This window comes from Eucyclogobius newberryi, unplaced genomic scaffold, assembly GCF_026437365.1.
Source record: "Eucyclogobius newberryi isolate DKJ021-1_F unplaced genomic scaffold, fEucNew1.0.hap1 SCAF_3, whole genome shotgun sequence".
NCBI classification, from domain to species: domain Eukaryota; kingdom Metazoa; phylum Chordata; class Actinopteri; order Gobiiformes; family Gobiidae; genus Eucyclogobius; species Eucyclogobius newberryi.
The window spans coordinates 22568990-22590315 of record NW_027315945.1 but is presented as its reverse complement, the minus strand read 5'-3'; the positions used below and the strand labels follow the sequence as shown (position 1 = coordinate 22590315).

The 21326-nt window shown below is 42.6% G+C and overlaps 1 protein-coding gene across 1 annotated transcript in view; it reads right to left on the bottom strand.

Moving 5' to 3' along the window:
- Positions 1–20865: 20865 nt before the first annotated feature.
- Positions 20866–21326, bottom strand: part of LOC140374421 (eukaryotic translation initiation factor 3 subunit H) — a 79902-nt gene continuing 79441 nt past the window's right edge. Inside the window, exon 8 of the mRNA XM_072461311.1 lies at positions 20866–21108. Within this exon, the coding sequence (XP_072317412.1) occupies positions 21014–21108 (95 nt within the window). The 3' untranslated portion in view covers positions 20866–21013. The remainder of the gene's footprint in view (positions 21109–21326) is intronic.

The following is a 21326-nucleotide window of genomic DNA, read 5'->3' as shown; positions in this document are numbered from 1 at the left end:
TCTGGGAGTCCCTGCTCAGACTGCTGCCCCCGCGACCCGGCCCCGGATAAAGCGGCAGAAGATGGAAGAAGATGGATATCTATAAACAAGACACAAGTCTCTCTGGGTCAAATGCCAACAAAAGGGGCATTTTGAGCAGAGATTTAAATCCCTTAATTACTTTGCAGTTAAATTATTAAATGACTGAGGTCTTAAAGACAACTGTTTGCAAGCAATGTTGTCATTGGTTACACGTTTCCAGAGGTTCATGGTTTTGCAAGAGATTGACAGTGATATAACAAAGATTCAGTTTGAACAGAACTGAAAGACTCAAAGCTCTGGAATAAAGTATGTGTACCAAAGGTTTATGTAAATAGTTAGTTAAAGTTCCCTGTGCGTACTGTTAGCACACAGCTTGCCTATGAGCTCTAGTTTCCACAGCAACGACGAAGCTACTCAGACTTAGAGGTGTCTTTTGTTTGTAAAAGTTTCCAACTTCTAGTTTCAAATTATATATCTAGTGTGTTTATTATCCTACCTGTGTACGTCAATAACCATGTATGTTTTATTTATGAGTTTTCTGTTAATGTTATCTTGTTCTTATATGTTTAGGCCATTTCCTTTGTTTAGTTTTCCTGGATTTAATTTGTACTATTTTGTTACAGAAAACCACACACACTTCCAATTACAACAAATTAAATTGACTGTATGTCTGCTGCTTAATTACTGCATCCGGCCGACACCCTTGGTTGAAGACAGAAATTAAACAAATAAGGTTGTATATTGAACAATATCACAATTTAGACATTGCTTCAAACCTGAGTATGACAATGTCCATATTACAATCATGCTGTGAGGAAAAGGGCCACACAGTTACTAAAGGATCTGTCTTTATATGTACAGCTGCAATTGTATGCATGTGTATTTACAACCCTTACTTTTACTACTGGCCTTGATGGTTGTTCACGACGACTTTACAGAATCGTAAACATTTTTACAGTGTTCGGTGCCCCCATCACCACTACTGCAGGAGAAATGTGAAGGCCAATCTTATAAGACCAAAGCAGGACACTTTCGGAGGATATAACATGCTAAGAAATGCAAGGATTTCTTCCAGTGGAATAAGATAGAGAAACGCTGACGTTTGAGTAAAATCTACAGTCTGTATTTGAAGAGCATCAGGATGATTTTCTGTAAATCGCTTACCTGCAGGCCATCATGCTCTCACAAAAGCCTGTTATGACCGTTATAAGCTCAGCTCTATTGCTGCCTTGCAATAGTCCTGTGGCCAGGGCAGAAATTCAATTTAAAAAAGAGTGAAGGGGAAAAAGTCTGGACACTGTTTACTAGAGGTTACAGAGCCATTGCAGGGCTGTAGCTGCTCAGTGTGGTCCTCACCATGACATTTGGTTAGGCATGAAGCGTGGATATGTAGCCTGCTCGCTCTGGGTGTTTGAGTTACACAGTCATGCTCCCTGTTATGTGTGGTTCAGGTCACAGGTGGAGGCACAAAATCATTGTGCCAAAATAATGTGATTGAATGTCAGTAGGCTTGCTGCTCCCCTCAAAGGAAATAAATGGACACCAAATGACAAGGTTCAGGGACACGGCAACCGAGAAAACATAAGTGTAGGAATAAATAAAGCTGGAGGTGAAATGTGATGTCAAAAATGGATAGAAAAATTGATGTTTAATGACTGTCTGGGTTTATTAGTGTGATGCCTGCTGTGATAATGTACCCGTCCGCTTCAGAGGTCATAAACAGCTGTTGTCCGGGCCCTGCTGCCAAGTTGAGGGTCGACATTAAAGCAACAGGCGAACATTCCAAGATCGCTCATTTAAAAGCTGCAAAGACAATTTTCCTATAAATGTCATGTGGAGGAGAGCTGTGTTGAAGTTAAAGTTTACAATCATCAAATATTAAAGAACAAATATTATACATTATTTGTGTTTTCATTGGCATTTAATAATGCTCATGAGTAACTTTACTTTAACATTTCATGTTTCAACACAATAACAAATGACTGTACTTTTCTGAATAAAAGCAGCGTGCACGAAACTTACAAAGAAAATAGAACTTGTACAGTACATATACGGCCGCACCTGACAACGTTGTAACATGAGATATTTACACATAAATAAACGCGGTAGTGATGCGTCTTTTGAACTGGGGGTCCGCTGCGTTATTAATCAGACTAATATCTCGGTGAATATGAGTTGGATTGTAATGAAACACATGACATTTTGAAGCTTAACAAACACATAACAGTTGTCCCTACTGTCCCCTCTGTCCTTGGTTACTCTGTGTGAGCTGATTTACCTGTATCTGTGTCTTCACATCTGATTCATCCGCTTCTGTTGTAACATGTATTTACACAGAAATATAGTCCAGGGTAGTGATGCACATGTTGTCTTTTGACTCGTGAGTCAGACCTGAACTGCAGACCGCCGTATTATATGTGGCATCGAGATTTACTTCCTCATTAGACTCATTTCTCAGTGAATATGAGTCTGATTGAAATAAAACAAGCGTATATAGAAAACATGATGTGTCCCTTGGACAGTGCTTCCTGACGTCTTCTTCTAAAGTGTGTCAAAGGCTTGCGCTTCCTGATAGATTGGCCCCGGTGGCCATTTACCAGTAAAAATAAATAAATTAGACCGTTGCACCGTTATAATGACCACATGTTTCAAAGTGAGGGGGAAAAGTACCGTATTTCATGTCACTCTGGCACCCACAGGCTTTAGTGACAGAGAAGTACAGAGTGAAACAGAGGATGAGAGAGAAGGAGGACATGCGGGAATCAAACTCACAACACTGCGGACGGCTGCTCTTGGAGCCAGGCCTCTGTGTCCTGTGCCTTAAACACTCGACCACCGGGCAGCACACTGGCTTTCTCATGCTAAGAACTGACCTTTGGTCTAGCGTGCATCCATCGTGTTAAAGCAGCCAGCAAAAATGCCCAGAACAAGTCTGGCAATGATTTATAGACTTAAAAGCAGCACAGAAGCTTTCGGAGCTTGACCTATGATATCACAGATCAGGGAAATACAGAATGGAGTATTTTCAACACTCAGAGGAAGAGGACTTACAAAACAGAAGAACTAGTCTGAATGATGCTAAATACAACTCCAGGTGTTTTTAGGAAAAAAGCACATATCATGGTTAACAGCTTGAACAAGTACATTTTACATAATATGTGTTGTTGAAGTTACCTGCTTATCTTTGTGAATGTAATTACTTTGCCTGGAAAAATCAACAGTATTGCTTGTTTCTATTTGGCATGAATACATAACAGGTGTTTTTATTGCTAAGAAATAATGTTTAATGCCACATAGTGGAACATTATGGGCAAACCAGTACTACCTCCATGGGGACAAGCAAGTGGAAGACCATCCATGACAAAAGTTACAATTGTGAACATTTGATCTGTTTGAATTTTAGAATTAGTGGAAACTTCTTTTTTTTAACACAAGTAACGTTTGAGCAAATATATTGCATCTGCTCTGCTGCGGAATGTTCTCTTATTTGTATTCGAGGGCAAACAGCCGAATAATTTACATCTGCAAAAGCAAAAACAGTGTATGATGTCAAAAGAGATAAAGTGCTGTGGGCGTAACCGCAGGCTTTTGAGAGGAAAATGGAAGTGCTCAATTTTTTACAATGTGTGGATAAATCAGCAGTAAGCATGTCTTGACCCCTGCACATTAATTTAATTGGCTTTGAGAACGAGCAATATAACATGGGACAGCTCATGATCCGCTTTAGTTTTAATGTCGCCCGGCGGATATGTCTACTCAGCAGTTCCCTCTATATGAGCAAAGACATTACACATAAAGTTGTGGTCCTACCTGCTGCCTGCTGTGGCCTAAATCAAGCTTACCATGAGTAAAAGTTCAAAAACAGAAGTCATAAGTTGAAGATCCCTTTTAAAAGCCTTCAACTGAACTCTAACTGAATTTGACACAAATCTACCAAATGCCTGTCATCAGTATCACCTGTTCCAGAGCATGAACTCAGGCCAACGCGGAGAGAAAATGGAAAAAGATCTGTCTCGGAAAGCCACTTAAAAAGATCATGTTCGAAGAAAAAAAAGACATTCTTGTGAACCTTGACATCTAGAAGCTCAACACATACAAGAATCCATCAATTTGTTGCTACTCTTGTTTGCAAAGGAGATCACAGTTCTTTGACCTTCAAGTAAATGAACCAGAAAAAGACAGAGTGAGACCACACATTTGACACATATGAAAATGGTGCACTGCTTAAGACTTTTACAATGCCAAACATAACATGAGATTTTTACCTTTGTGAACATGCTGTGCTGCTTAAGGCAAGTGCAAATGCAAGAACCACCATAGGGATTACAATAGGGCTGATTGGGGTTCCACAGTGATTTGCAAGCTTTGTATCAGTAGCATTTGTAGAATTTCTGAACAATACAAATCTTGCTTGACAATAGAAGTCATGTTTAGCGCTATAAAATTAACATAAAAAGTGTAAAACGTTAAGGATCCAAGTATAACAGCAAAGGATCTTCTTGCTCTTACTGTTGTATCATGAGCTGACTGTTCTGAACAGAGCTCGTCCTCCATCACTCTGAGAACTGTCTTGGTAAAAAGTAACTTAGTACAAAAGTAAAACTACTCTACTTAAATACAAGTTGTGTATGGATTTACCTCCCTACTTTGGTTTGGTTTGAGGGGTCATTTTTAGCACATTTGTGGAGAAATCTTGCCTAAAGTGTTTCAGTTCAAGTCCTGGCTTTGAACAAATATACATCATTTGAAAAGTCTAGAAACATTGAGAAACTAATTAACAAAACATCAAGGCAATTCTTTATGAAAGTCACCACACTTAGCTTTTTAAAAGTTATTAAAAATCTGCACTTGATATTTGTACTTTTTACAAACATTCTAAACCCATACTTTCATACTTTTACTATATAAGTAGAATTTTATATGTGAGGCTTACACTGTTTGTTTTTTACTCATAGGTAAATTAGTTTTGAGAGTTCTGATCCCACACACGTCAGCCATACCCAGTACAGACAAATAAATACTTAAAATAAAGTGTTTGGTGTTCCAGTGCAAAATTGTTTTAGTGGTGCAAATAATTTAATAATAGACTAAAAGCAAAAATAACATAAAAGATAAAAGTAAAAACCTGTTGAAACCTGTCACTTTTACTTGAATTCCACTACTGGTTACAGTAATAGCAGCATATTGCTAAAACATATGCTCATAACTGACAAGTCTATCACACCATTAGCCTGTAGTTATTTGCATTGCCCTTTATTCAACCAGATAACAACACCAACAACACTTCCAGGATGTCTGCTCATGTAAATGCGTGAAACAGTCAGCATGGGGCAGACAGACAGAGCAAGCCGAATGTTAATGTTTACTTGCTGTAAGAAAAATCCTGGCACGCATCAGTCATGGTTTGGACACGCAGAGCGACCCGAGCGGGGTGTGCATGATTGAACACCAGAGGGGAGGGCTCTATCAGCATTTATCTCTGAGATGCACAGCCAGGAGATAAGACAGCCTTTAATTGTGCCTGTGTCTATTGTAGGTCACCAGCTTCCCATCAATCACCTCACCCAAGGCAACGCAGCATCAGCGCACTTAAACAAACAGAGGGGGAGCTGATCATGAATTCTAATAAATTACTCTTCCAGGCATTTCCTTCATTAGTGAGAAAATGTGGTAACCGAATAAAATGGATGAATAGAGTGTAAGGTTTTCATAAAAGTGGTAATAATATTTCTATGGCAAAAGGGCCCATAAAAGTGATATATAGACAGAGGGAAAATCTGCAGTATCATATAGGGAGAACCAAGGTTTGTCTGCAGCAAGGAGCAAAGTTTGATGTTCTTTCTTAAAGTTGACTTCTTGAACGCAGCAAGTTCAAAAATAGGCTAACCAAGAATAAGAAATCTGTTCACTGAATGCACCACTGTGGTGAAGAGGCGGGAAAGCCAACGCGACACAATCAATGCGCCTATAGTCCAATTACATTCAAACTCATGTACAAACTCATCAGGCTCAAGTACATAATGGCAGCTCACAGGTGGTACAAATGATGTGTTTATCGTCATGTTTATTGAGGCTCCAAGTGACGTTAATGTGACAGTATATGAAAGAACATACGTATTTGATTTAATGGTCAATAACAGCAAATTTATAGGATGGAAATGGTCTGGGATAACAAGCGGTAAATGCATTTTTCAGCGTTGCTTTATCCATTTCGGGAAATCCCACAATGTTTCCTGGTAAAGTACATTTTTCATTGTGTTGGGACAAATCTTGTTACAATGAAATAAAGTAGCATGACAGATGTGTCTTGTATTGGCCTTCATATGCGATCACACAAAATGACCACATTTACACCATGCTGCAACTGTAAAGTGTTATTGATCTCAAAAATGGCAAAGCTCCTGCTGCTCTACCTGCTCTGCATCAATCACTATATTTGGCCAACTGGCGGAGGGTCTCTAATGTGGCCTGACCCTCACCTCTGACCCTGGACATGGCTGCGTGTAGTAGTCACGGATCGATAATAAGAAAGCTGAAGGCTGGAGGGTTGTTTGATCTAGTGCCCGTCATAAATGCAGGTCACTGGTCTATAGCCTCAAACCAGGTGACTGCCCGTAGTTAAAGAAGAACTACGTCACATTTTTACCTTATTAAATGTCTTTGTGACGGTTAAATATGTGTTTTGAAGTGCTCTTTGCCTCCCCCGCTGTCTCTGAGTGGAAAACCAGCCTTGCAACATCGCCGCCATTGACCTGGAGGCAATTATTCTGGGAAAGCATGGCTCTTTTGTTAATATTTTATTTGGCAATGTTAAATGGATTTATTTATTCATTTTAAAAAGGTCTGCTCTCTGACAGTGTATTTTCACAAGGGAAATGCAAGGGGAGCTCTATTGCTAAAGTTACTTAGTTCTGCTTTACAGTAAAATGCACATTTTCTTGAGTGTGTCTGAGGGATTTGGTTCATTACCAGTGCCTGCAGCCTGCATTGTTCTGATGATTACTTTGTGCCAACTCCATCGTGGCATCACTGTCACTTTGATAAAACCAGAATAAACAATGTTCATAGGGAATTAGCAAATCAATAATGTCCTTAGACCCTCCTTCTCAGCAAGGAAAACATACAAAACTCTGGAAAAAAGAAGAAACCTCAGGGAGAACCACAGTGAATTCAATTTGCAGATAGACTGTGGGGCCAGATCCACTCAAGAGAAGAGAGGGTGGCTCGTCTAGCAAGACAGTTCATCCAGGCAGATGAAGTGCTGTTCATCTAGAGTAGGGAGCGTTCCTCCAGGCAGTTGAGGAACATCCAGATTTACAGGAAAACGTGAAAAAAATGTGGGTCCTGTAGTTGGCGACAACTCAAGGATTTTGGAGACAAAGGGAAGATTTGCCAACAGGTCAGGATCAAGCTTAGGCATTTTCAAAAGTGATTTATTGACTGTATTACTGCATGTTGGAATGACTGTGGAACATAAACGCTTTCAAATGAGGCATTTATTATAATAAGAATAGAGTCTATAATCAGGGGGAGAGTGTCTTTGAGGAGTCTGCTTGGAATTGGGTCACAAGTTGATGTTTTAGAGGACATAATGGCTAAATTTATCTCTGCTTTATCAACAGCAATGAACCTTTCTAGTGTTACTGATGGATTTATATGGGACACTAGTTTTACAGTTTGGGCTTGCTCAGTGCTAATAGTGGGAGTAATGGCATTTACTTCATTTCTAATTGTTGAAAAAACCATCAGAGCTGAGAGTAGCTGGGATTGAGGCTCTACTGCGCTGTGACAGTTTGTTAGCCTAGCTACAGTGCTGAAAGGAAATCTAGTGTTATTTTTGTTAACCTCTACCAAATTTGAGCAGTATCTGGTCTGGGCCTTATGCAGAGCCTGCTTTGGGACAGTAGGCAGATTTTCCATGGAGGTCTCTCTAATTTTCTGACTCTTTGTTCATGTGCATGTATTCATTGTTCCATGGGGAGCCTCATTTTGGCCTAATTACCTTCTGTTTTAACGGAGCAGATTTCAGAGACTTCATGCTCGTGTCAACAAATTGATCACTTACACTGGGACTAAAGCTGTTCTCTCTTCAGATATTGTCCTTTTCATTATCATTTTATTCTGTGGGGCTGAATAAGCTTTTGGTCTGACAATAGGGTTTTGAGAGAAGAACATTTTGTCATTTTTTTTCTCCTACCGCTTGTTCCCATTAGGCACTGGAGCCTATCCCAGTGACTTTGGGCCTTAGGCAGGGTAACACCCTGGACAGGGGCCAGCTCGTCGCAGGGTTAACAAAGAGACATAGACACACAGACAATTGTTCATTCACTAGGGGCAATTTAGAGTTTCCAATTTTTGACTAGCACATGCATGTCTGCATGCATTAGGTCACTAGTCCAGAGGTCCAGAGTGTGCTTGTGACTGTGGGTTGGTTTAGACAGGCAAGGCAAGTTTATTTGTAGAGTCCAATTCCTATACAAGGCAATTCAAAGCAATTCACACAACAGGAAAAAATGCTTTAAAATCACACGACAGAAATCACAAAACAGTTTAGGACATTAAAGAGAAGAGTGACAATATAATACTTATAGTCACATGCACAGCTAAACAAAACTGTTTTTAGCTTAGATTTGAACATTGTCAGAGTAGAACCTGTCTCACATCTTCAGGAAGACTGTTCCAGATTTTAGCTGCATAAAACTGAAATGCATATTCCCCATGTTTAGTCCTGACTCTGGCACCAGCAGGAGGCCGGTCCATGTTTAGTCCTGACTCTGGCACCAGCAGGAGGCCGGTCCATGTTTGGTCCTGACTCTAGCACCAGCAGGAGGCCGGTCCATGTTTGGTCCTGACTCTGGCACCAGTAGGAGGCCGGTCCATGTTTAGTCCTGACTCTGGCACCAGTAGGAGGCCGGTCCATGTTTAGTCCTGACTCTGGCACCAGCAGGAGGCCGGTCCATGTTTGGTCCTGACTCTGGCACCAGTAGGAGGCCGGTCCATGTTTAGTCCTGACTCTGGCACCAGTAGGAGGCCGGTCCATGTTTAGTCCTGACTCTGGCACCAGCAGGAGGCCGGTCCATGTTTAGTCCTGACTCTGGCACCAGCAGGAGGCCGGTCCATGTTTAGTCCTGACTCTGGCACCAGCAGGAGGCCGGTCCATGTTTAGTCCTGACTCTGGCACCACCAGGAGGCCGGTCCATGTTTAGTCCTGACTCTGGCACCAGCAGGAGGCCGGTCCATGTTTAGTCCTGACTCTGGCACCAGCAGGAGGCCGGTCCATGTTTAGTCCTGACTCTGGCACCAGCAGGAGGCCGGTCCATGTTTAGTCCTGACTCTGGCACCAGTAGGAGGCCGGTCCATGTTTAGTCCTGACTCTGGCACCAGCAGGAGGCCGGTCCATGTTTAGTCCTGACTCTGGCACCAGCAGGAGGCCGGTCCATGTTTAGTCCTGACTCTGGCACCAGCAGGAGGCCGGTCCATGTTTAGTCCTGACTCTGGCACCAGCAGGAGGCCGGTCCATGTTTAGTCCTGACTCTGGCACCAGCAGGAGGCCGGTCAATGTTTAGTCCTGACTCTGGCACCAGCAGGAGGCCGGTCCATGTTTAGTCCTGGCTCTAGGCACCAGTAGGAGGCAGGTCCATGTTTGGTCCTGACTCTGGCACCAGTAGGAGGCCGGTCCATGTTTAGTCCTGACTCTGGCACCAGTAGGAGGCCGGTCCATGTTTAGTCCTGACTCTGGCACCAGCAGGAGGCCGGTCCATGTTTAGTCCTGACTCTGGCACCAGCAGGAGGCCGGTCCATGTTTAGTCCTGACTCTGGCACCAGCAGGAGGCCGGTCCATGTTTAGTCCTGACTCTGGCACCAGCAGGAGGCCGGTCCATGTTTAGTCCTGACTCTGGCACCAGTAGGAGGCCGGTCCATGTTTAGTCCTGACTCTGGCACCAGCAGGAGGCCGGTCCATGTTTAGTCCTGACTCTGGCACCAGCAGGAGGCCGGTCCATGTTTAGTCCTGACTCTGGCACCAGCAGGAGGCCGGTCCATGTTTAGTCCTGACTCTGGCACCAGCAGGAGGCCGGTCCATGTTTAGTCCTGACTCTGGCACCAGCAGGAGGCCGGTCAATGTTTAGTCCTGACTCTGGCACCAGCAGGAGGCAGGTCCATGTTTAGTCCTGACTCTGGCACCAGCAGGAGGCCGGTCCATGTTTAGTCCTGACTCTGGCACCAGCAGGAGGCCGGTCAATGTTTAGTCCTGACTCTGGCACCAGCAGGAGGCCGGTCCATGTTTAGTCCTGGCTCTGGGCACCAGCAGGAGGCAGGTCCATGTTTAGTCCTGACTCTGGGCACCAGCAGGAGGCCGGTCCCTGTTTAGTCCTGACTCTGGCACCAGCAGGAGGCCGGTCCATGTTTAGTCCTGACTCTGGCACCAGCAGGAGGCCGGTCCATGTTTAGTCCTGACTCTGGCACCAGCAGGAGGCCGGTCCATGTTCAGTCCTAACTCTGGCACCAGCAGGAGGCCGGTCCATGTTTAGTCCTGACTCTGGCACCAGCAGGAGGCCGGTCCATGTTTAGTCCTGGCTCTAGGCACCAGTAGGAGGCCGGTCCATGTTTAGTCCTGACTCTGGCACCAGTAGGAGGCCGGTCCATGTTTAGTCCTGGCTCTAGGCACCAGTAGGAGGCCGGTCCATGTTTAGTCCTGACTCTGGCACCAGCAGGAGGCCGGTCCATGTTTAGTCCTGACTCTGGCACCAGCAGGAGGCCGGTCCATGTTTAGTCCTGACTCTGGCACCACCAGGAGGCCGGTCCATGTTTAGTCCTGGCTCTGGGCACCAGCAGGAGGCCGGTCCCTGTTTAATCCTGACTCTGGCACCAGCAGGAGGCCGGTCCATGTTTAGTCCTGACTCTGGCACCAGCAGGAGGCCGGTCCCTGTTTAGTCCTGACTCTGGCACCAGCAGGAGGCCGGTCCCTGTTTAGTCCTGACTCTGGCACCAGCAGGAGGCCGGTCCATGTTCAGTCCTAACTCTGGCACCAGCAGGAGGCCGGTCCATGTTTAGTCCTGACTCTGGCACCAGCAGGAGGCCGGTCCATGTTTAGTCCTGGCTCTGGCACCAGCAGGAGGCCGGTCACTGTTTAGTCCTGACTCTGGCACCAGCAGGAGGCCGGTCCCTGTTTAGTCCTGACTCTGGCACCAGCAGGAGGCCGGTCCATGTTTAGTCCTGACTCTGGCACCAGCAGGAGGCCGGTCCATGTTCAGTCCTAACTCTGGCACCAGCAGGAGGCCGGTCCATGTTTAGTCCTGACTCTGGCACCAGCAGGAGGCCGGTCTATGTTTAGTCCTAACTCTGGCACCAGCAGGAGGCTGGTCCATGTTTAGTCCTGACTCTGGGCACCAGCAGGAGGCCGGTCCATGTTTAGTCCTGACTCTGGCACCAGCAGGAGGCCGGTCCATGTTCAATCCTAACTCTGGCACCAGCAGGAGGCAGGTCCATGTTTAGTCCTGACTCTGGCACCAGCAGGAGGCCGGTCCATGTTTAGTCCTGACTCTGGCACCAGCAGGAGGCTGGTCCATGTTTAGTCCTGACTCTGGGCACCAGCAGGAGGCCGGTCCATGTTTAGTCCTGACTCTGGCACCAGCAGGAGGCCGGTCCATGTTTAGTCCCGACTCTGGCACCAGCAGGAGGCCTTCTGACTCTGGCACCAGCAGGAGGCCGATCCATGTTTAGTCCTGACTCTGGCACCAGCAGGAGGCCTTCTGACTCTGGCACCAGCAGGAGGCCGGTCCATGTATAGTCCTGACTCTGGCACCAGCAGGAGGCCGATCCATGTTTAGTCCCGACTCTGGCACCAGCAGGAGGCCGGTCCATGTTTAGTCCAGACTCTGGCACCAGCAGGAGGCCGGTCCATGTTTAGTCCTGACTCTGGCACCAGCAGGAGGCCGGTCCATGTTTAGTCCTGACTCTGGCACCAGCAGGAGGCCGGTCCATGTTTAGTCCTGACTCTGGCACCAGCAGGAGGCCGGTCCATGTTTAGTCCTGACTCTGGCACCAGCAGGAGGCCGGTTCCTGAGGTCCACAGAGCAGAGGCGGAGCCAGACATTCTAAACATTTGGAGGAGCTTAGCCCAAAAAGATGATGAGCATTGCTCATTCAGGCCGATACTATGTGTTTTTAATTCCCCCAAATACTGTATTTCCTGTACGTACATTAACCCTCCAAAAAAGCAGAACAGCAAATGTGGTACGTTGTTACATTTACTTGAGTAACTTTTTCATAAAAATTGTACATCTTGGGTAAACTCTCTGACACAACACTTTAACTTGAGTAAAATTTTGTTTGAGGTAACAGTCTCTTACTTTATGATTGGTAAATTATTTGAACATTTGTGTTTCTTGCACTGCTCCTTCTGATGATTTAGTTATTATATTTTTTGTAAAAAGTAAAAGTCAGTCTTACCTTTAGCAAACATTTGCCTCAATGAGCTCCTGTTTGTCCTGTCATTTGTTCTAATTTAGCTCTGTAGATGAATAAAACGTGGTTGTCAGTGTAGCCACAGCTACACTGACAACCACGTTTGAACGATCATGTTTTCATGTTGTTGTCTATTCTAGGTATCTAGGTCCTTATTTATGCCCTACACTTTTTGCAAAACGACGGTTAAATGATGATGAAAAGGCCTTCTCGTGCTCTTCTCAGCGCTCCTTTTGCTCTAAACATCGCAGACTTTCTACACTCCCGCCCACTTTCTACATGCAGCCAATCATACACCAGTTTAACAAAACTAACCAATGAAACAATGGGTAATGAGAGCCAGCATCCAATCAGAGATAGAGAAGAGCAAACATGGCGGACAGCAAGAGCAGCCAATCAGTTTAAGACTCAAAATGATTCGGGGCTTTTGGAAAACCATCCGAGACTTGAGCCCCCTAAGCCCCCCCTGCTCTGCCGAGATGTACTTTGGTGCTAGGCCATGGAGAGATTTGCAGAGCTTCAGTTTGTTTACATTCTGAGTGAAACCAATGTTATCTAATAGACTGCTGAAGGCATTACTGAGGCAGTCATTACTCATATTAACGTGGATGTTGAAACCCCCAAAGATCACTATTTTATACCAGTCTAGCACTAAGTTTGATATAAAGTCAGAGAACTTGGTTAAAAAAGCCGACTAGTGACCAGGATGTTGGTAGATAACTATAAATAAAACTTATTTTTGGTTTCCCCAATTTGACTGACAAAATTAGGCTTTCAAATTAGCAAAATGCATTGTTATTCTAAAGCTAGCCATTATGTTTGGGAGAAGTGGGTGGAGTATCCATAAAAATTACTCAAGTAAGAATAAAGTTACCTCAATATAATATTACACAGAAAGTAGCGGTCAACGCGATCTGATCGAGTGATTATGTGGACTTAACATCTGATTTATGCATCAAGTTAATGTAATTTGAAGAACAAAACAGTTAATAACACAAGATTTTACACAATCTGGTATTTTCAAAGGATAAACACAAAAATGAGAACACCTAAATCAAGGCCACTCATACTGGAGCGCGGAGGTACCTGTAGCAACACCCAAGGACCCAGGAAGTGCGTAGGTCAGAGGATGCGCTTTTTATTGGTTAACGGCCAGAGTGATTAGCCAATAGGAAGAGCTTCAAGTGGCATAGTCTGCCCGCAGACCATTCTGCCACACACTCAAAATAAAGAAACTGCTCATTTCTCCGTCAGCACTCAATACTTGCCTATAATGGCTTCCTTTCCCTTACCACAGACATCGCCATGGCAACTGTGGGTCCTGTATGGAAAAGCTGTTGAAGATGTAAAGTAGTTCTTGTGGAAAAAATCTTCTTGCAAATCCCCCAAAACAGGAGCAGAGAGGCGGCATATCCAGTTGTAGGAAGAGGTGAAGGGAGTAGAGGAATTAAGCCTGTTATGGGATTACATTCACACACAGCATGGTTTTATATAACACAGACCTTCCTCATGTGTGACGTTGCAGCTTATATATTTGCCTTATCTTCGGCTTCTCCCAGTAGTCAATAGATCTGCGCTGTGATTGGCAACTGTATGGATCGACTCCTGTGTTCTAGTCACAATCTGTCTCTGCCTGCCACCCAATTGGACGCTTGTCACCCGGTGAAGCCACAAATCCCACGGGCCATTATAAGGCTGGTTTAATCCCCAGCACAGCAGCTGCGTGGTGCTCAGAACCATGATACTCTGTCTGTCACATGTATCTGGGGGCCGCGCTGTAAAGATCCAATGCTCCATCACTAATGTGTCCGTTCTCATCCAACACACAAAGAACAATCTTCTATTTGTCTACCAAACGATTGAGACACTGAATTGGAACTTAAGAGTTAATTAATTAGCTCGTGGAGTAAGATTTGTAAAGAAAACAGTTATTGCTTGTGATGTGCAACAATGGATTAGGCCGGGTTTCCTGGAACGGATGTTTTTGATGAATGCTCCAAAGCTTCTAATTCAATGGTCTTAACATCACAGCAGAGTCCTTTGTGAACTCACTCAAATCATTAAGCTTTAACTCCTTTTAACACATTGAAGCAATATTTGCACTTCCCTCTTCCCTCCTATAGTGCTATGACATAAGTGCGCGTTTATACAAAGGAGGAACTCATGAAACTGAGGGGGAAACCATCGTCTTACTCGGAGATCGTCACGTTATCCCGGCGGACATCCTAATTTTCCCCCTCCATCCCTTGTTGGGAAATGGGAGGTTTTGTCTATAGGAGTTTTTGTTTATAAGAGTTGTTCTATTAAGAGTGTTTTTTAAACTTCCTATATTCTGTTATCTGTCCTTTTCCTCTGTATCTACTGCGTTGTATCAATGAAATTTCCCCATGTGTGGACAATAAAGGAATATCTTATCTTATCTTATAAAGCACTACGTTGTTAACTGGCTGTAGCAACTCGAAAATAGCACCAAGCAGGAGAAAAGGTGAATTATTGTTCAAATTTTTCAAGGCCATTCACGCATAATTCATTTAGCCAGAATGAACATTTAGATGAGGAGTTGTCACGCTGTAAGAGCTTTTACCAGCTCCTTTTGACACAGAAGAACTGGGCCCACAGTCTTTGTGAAATCGTTTTCATCCATACTCCATTTACTTGGACACAGTACTTAAAATAGTACAATATAATAACATGTTTAATACCACATAGCGAATAGAGTAGTGTCCCTAATACACTATTTCTGAAAAATCTTATTGTTATTATTAATTCAATGCTAGTTTTAAAGCCAGTCAGACCCACTGTCGCTGTGTGATCGCGAGCGGGAACTGGCTGGTTTGTTGTAAATACGAACAGGGGGATTATGGGTATTCTTATCTGTGGAAAAATAAGTATTATTCTTGGCTGATAAAAGTACATCACCCTGTTTCCAATAATGATTAATCTTACAAATCCTAATGATTAGACTGACCCGGGCATATCCCAGAGGATATGCCCGGGTCAGAAACCTGAACACAGGTTTCTTCTCAGGAAATTTAAAATGTGCACTGACAAATCCCATAATCCTAATTAAGTATTTCCTCCAATTGCAGCTGAATGTTTGCACAGCTAATGCCCTCATTGGCTTTCCAGGCTCAGTTCAAACACAGACTTTAGGGCAAGCTCCACAAACACTAAAAAGACAGAAGATAAAGAAATCATTTGGGGGATATTGTTAGAGGTTTGACCACAAAAATCGCATCCAGAGTTGACAGTTTTATGGACAACATGTTGTTTGTGTTTGTTGGTGTTTTTGATGTCGTGGTCCACTTTTATAATTGAGTTTTCTAATGCATAATACAAGAAGAGAGCTCAAGCATATTCCATATAGGTGTCATTACAGTGTACAATGGAATCGTAATTGTAAATGTATTAACGGAGAGTGTGCGGCTGAACCCATGTTTCTCTTGAATTTCAGGATGTGGCCCTCAATGAAAACAAAACACACAGTAGTATTCTCCCCCTGCCTGTATCTCATTTCCTCCAAACTCTTTAAAGCTTAACAAGCCCACACTATGAATGAATAATCCCCAGAGATGCTGCACGTGGAGGATGTGTCTATGCATGTGAGAAAATATTACTAATATCTTGCATACTTTTGGGACTTAGCCATTTAAATGTTACACTAACAAAAAAGCAAAAATTCAGATCAATAAACAATTATCTGTCATTAACTGTTGAAAATGTCGGTTGTCTTTTCCTAACGTCAACCTTTATTTGGATCCAGGTGGCCATTTCTAAATGTTTTTAAGAATAAGGCTTATCATTAAAGTAACTACCGGTAGTTGCTGTTCACAGATGGTTGAGAATACAAATTTGTTTTAAAAAAAATAAGGTCATAGACATGGCCAGAATTCGAATAGTTTCATTAAGGTAGACTTTATTGTCCTTTTAGTGAAATGTTTCCTCTTGGCGTAACCTGCAGAGCACAGATGTTATACAGACAGGAGAACCCAACCAGAGGATTTGCATTTTATACATGTTTTAAGTTTATGGGGGAGACTAGGGTAACCAGAGACGTTCTTACATACAGAAAGGTCCACTTGTTGCCTTTATGACTGAGAAATGCAGACATAGAACAGCCGTTGTCACATCTGCTGCTTCTGTCTCTGCTGTGCTGCCTGTGAGCTGTGGTGCATAAACACGATTCACTACAATCTCAGCGGCGGTCACCACTTTAAATACTCTGTGAGCCGCTGCCACCGCCTTTGCACTCAGTAGAGGCAGTGGCATGTTCACACCAGGCATCACCGCTGCAGAGGACAGTAGGTTTAGGCATTCCTCTCACATACTTATAAGGCCTAAGGCTGCGGCCCAGTCATCTTCAAGGGCACGACGTCAAGTGTCACAACAGCATCTGAATCATAACAACATGGACGCACACCGATTAAGCACCAGACAAGACTCAAATATGATCAATACAAGCGCTGGGAAGATGACGCATGGCACATCCATCACTGCGCAGGTGTGTGCAGACAGCAAGCGCCTGGAGGAAATGCAGATCAGCTTTTTACAACATTGTAGGAAGAATAACCTGTGGTACTTAAAGCTGTGGAAACTGATGAATTTAATTGTGTTTTTCCTAGCACTAACAAATCCCACATCGGTAGTAATATGCATATGCATGAAGTATTTGCGCTAGCATAGCTTTGAACAGCTTTTTCAGACACAAAAGTGAAGCAGATTGGACCCATCTTGTACAGCCCATCAGCGCTCGTCCCAAAGCGTCATATAGTGACTCTCAATAGATACAATGTTTTTGTTGTTGTTGTTTTTAGATGAAGACAGCTTGCAGTGGTCTGATTTTCTGCTTTTAAGATACACTTTCTGGTGGAAAAACATAATTTAAACATAATTTACTAATTTAAGAAAAGAAAGTTGGGTAATGCAGCTTTAAATAAAAGCATTTACTAAAGTTAGCCACAATCTGTTTTTATGTCTAGGTAAAAGAAAAGGTATAACAAATATTATACTAGAATGGGCAGCAGTAGTAGGCCTACTGTGAATGGCTCCGATTATTTGTACAAGAGAGCATACAGTATTACATTTATGACTGCAGTATATATTGTTGAGCACTCTTCACCAAAGCCCTGCTGTTGTTAAAAATATTTCATTTACCGGTAAGCTACATTTATTGCTATAATAAAATGACTAAACCATGCAACTTCAAGTCAGCACAAATCAAATCCTCTGAAATAGACAGTGCCTTTCACAAGAGGCCAGAAAAGCTTGTCAGAGCACAAAACAAGACTGAAACTGTAATCAAATTCCTATGAACCTCGCGCTACAACGTGGTCATTAAATGGAGATAGAAAAGCTATTGTGGAGCTTGCTGTAGTTTGGGATGGAGTGGACGCGGACTCCATGCTTCATAAATTATCTTGAGATGGCGGTGTGTGCAGGATCAACAGCATACAGCTCATTAACTTCAGAAATATTTGCAGAGAAGTGTGCAAGAGAGAACAACTTGAGAGATATGGACTGAGGCTGTTCAAGGACACTAGACAAGAGTGGTCAATAATAGACTAGAACGCAGCGTCGTCAAAATCATGTGCAGTTTGGCTCTGATCAAGTGTAGATATTATATTTGAACATGTATATACAGAGTTTTCATACATATGCAAGTGAAACCAACTGTAGCTGAGTGTAACAAAAGAAAAAGACTTCACCCACAGTGGATTGTGTTCTTTCTCCCGTCAGTTTTGGTCGTCGTGGTAGCAGCAATAGCAATCTGATTTTCAGTTAATCCATTATAAGCCATGTTTAAAGGTAACTTCTCTGGTGGATGGTCTGTTATTGCTGTTGCTTGAGGCATTTAACGTCCATCCTATGCTGCATTTATTTATTTACACGTTGTTATTGCTCCATAAAGAGATAAATGCAATGCCACATTGCAGGCAAAGCAATGACATTTCCATGGAGACAAGCAGGGGGCTGCTGCTCCATCAGGAAAGTGGCATATGACATTAATGTGTAATATAATAAATTGTCTAATCTATTCTGGCTGCAGACAAATATGAGTCCTACCGATTATAAACAGTAGTCTTGTAGGCCTGACTGATGTAGATCTACTCTATTCTAAGGTTGTCAAAAGTATTAACAATCATACACTAAGCGATACCTAAACAAGTATCAAAACTAGATACTTATCTGAACAAGCATTGATACTAAAATAACTGACAAAATGTGAATTAGACCACATGGTAAAGCAAAGTAGTATTCTTTATTTAAAATAAATAAATTGGTTGAAATCGGTATCAAGCCAGTTGCTAACCATCGACAATAGAGTTTGAAATGTTTGCATCATAACAGCACTACTCGTTTCTGCGCTACTATTTATATTTTAGGTCCGCCCACCCATATTCATGGAGCTGGACCAGGGAAAATCACATATCTAACAGCATAGAAATGGACAGGAATCCAAAATTAATAACATTTCATCAAATTTCATTTCGAGTATGTAGAGGTAGATGCTCAAACTGAATTTACTCTGCCATCACTCCAAGTTTATAATTTCCCATTTGGAGTTTTCAATTTACCTTCATGCACCTGCTCATTGATGTTATGCATAAACAAATACCGCCTCCAAAAGCCACTTTTAGACTGCAACATTAAATTGTGACATAACCATAAAATGCTGCTCTTAACTTCTCTTTGCAGATGGTAACTGTGTTGAAATGAAAATGTGGTCAGACGAGGACTTGGTGGGAATAAGCCCTTCAGTTAGCATTTATAATTCAGATTTTTTACTAATTAGCACAATACAGGCTGACACAACTGTTTAAATAAGCGTGTAAGCAGCAGTGCTTATACCATCAAAGAAATATTAAAACATGTTTTTAATAATGAAGTGTCACTTCATTGCATTTTTTATCAGGCAAATAACACATCCACCGTTCAGGAGCACACCAGTAAATTAGAAAATAACACTAAAAAAGAAACTTGAGATACCAACTTTGAATTATAACGTATTCTATTGTGCAGAAATTCAGATTTTACATTTGGGTCAAAGTAGAAATTGAAATGCCTCCCAAATGAAACAACATACTTTCCTTTTTTGCATGCATGTTGTGTCTTAATCTAAAAGCATGTTTAATTTGTTCTTTTTCATTAGACAAAGATGTTTCTCTGCCAATTCAGTATTAATCACTTCCTCCTTTAGCGGCACCTCAAAAAGCACTTATCAGTTTTAGTCGATTGTGGCAAAACTGAGGAGAAATCACAGCCAGCGCAGGTGAGAGTCTCATTCTGCTTTCTTGGCAAACCCCAAACCATCTAAAAACATATCTTCAAACTGCGCCAATTTTATTACGTAGATTGTCTTTCTAAACACAGGTGCCAAGTGCTATCTCAGTAGAACAAAGGCTTTTCCATGAATTCCTCTCATCCTTACGAGGAAAAAAGCCTTCTGATTGTTTGGTGCGATGAGTAACAATCACTTTTACTGTTCACAGCCTAACTATTTCTCCCACAATATAAAAGCGCTTGAACAAATTTACCAAAATGGTCCCCAATGCTTGTATTTCTAAGCATGTTTCATAACTGTTATGTGCAAGTACCACTGCAGTTCAATTATTATGAATTATGCATACAAGCCTCAGTTTTTCCTCAACAAAAGTATGACAAAACACTAAATTAAGCTCGGCTTTGGGGCTTCAATACGGCGCAGTTAGCATGAGGAGGAGGTTGTGGCTAAACGGGGAACACCAGATATAGTGGGAGAAAATTAAAATGAAGAGATATGAAATGCGTTTGTATGCATGTACCTTTCAATTATATCCGGTTCCAGGTGAGTAAACCCTGGTATTCCGTACATTATAATTTTATCTGATCTTATTCTTGGATTTATAATGTATTGAACAAGGATTTTATTTTTCATTTTTGTCCATTTTTCATTAGAAACCATTTCTTCAAGTTTTGATAATCCATTTGTGGAAACACAGTCTATTAACTTTATATTGTGCTTTCCCAGGACCCACCGGGCATCTAACCTTGATATGAAATACACTGCCTCTTTTTGGTGGAGGCTACTTGCTTGGGTGTTGAAATTGTTCAAAAATAACTTGAAAAAGCTACCATCTTACTGTGCTCGCCTCTCCACAGATCTGATCAATACCGTGGCCTGCGTATCTGCTTGTCTCCATGGAGATACACATTTACTGCTTTACTTGGAACCTTTTTAGGCAATAACATTTCAACGTGGACAAGCAGGTGGCAAACCCCAAACGAGAAAAGTGTACTTAGTGTACCTTTAAAGACCAAGACAGGAATATTAATTCAATCTTGTAATGAAGATTTTAAAAAATGACAAAAGATTAAACAAGAAGAACACAAGAAGCCAGAAAAGGTGTAACAGAGGAAAGACATTTTATTTAGATGAAAATCAGATAATGTTGCCAAGATTAAATCAGGCATAAAAACAATGCAATTATTCTGTAGAAATCCCGTTGGTCTCTCAGGTGTTTCTTCGGCTGTTTTCTCCTCCGTGTCTTTAGTTGTGGCCTTGAAGCGCTTCTGCCATGAACAGCTTTCCCAGATTCTGTGAGGTAAATTCTTTCACGTTCTGGCAGTAGTTGTTAATTTGACCTGTTGGAAAGAAACCACATGAAATCAGGTGCACCCACACGCACAGGAAGCCTCACAAACAAGCCCCCACCTCGCCTCAGTCACATGCATACATGAACAACAGGCGGAGGAGGAGAGAGCGCTACGAGCAACAGCAAAACATCAAATTAGAGGAGCGCGGAGAGAACGGAAAGGATCAGGATGTTTTCTGGAGGTGGTGAGCAGCGTGAAAAAAGCAG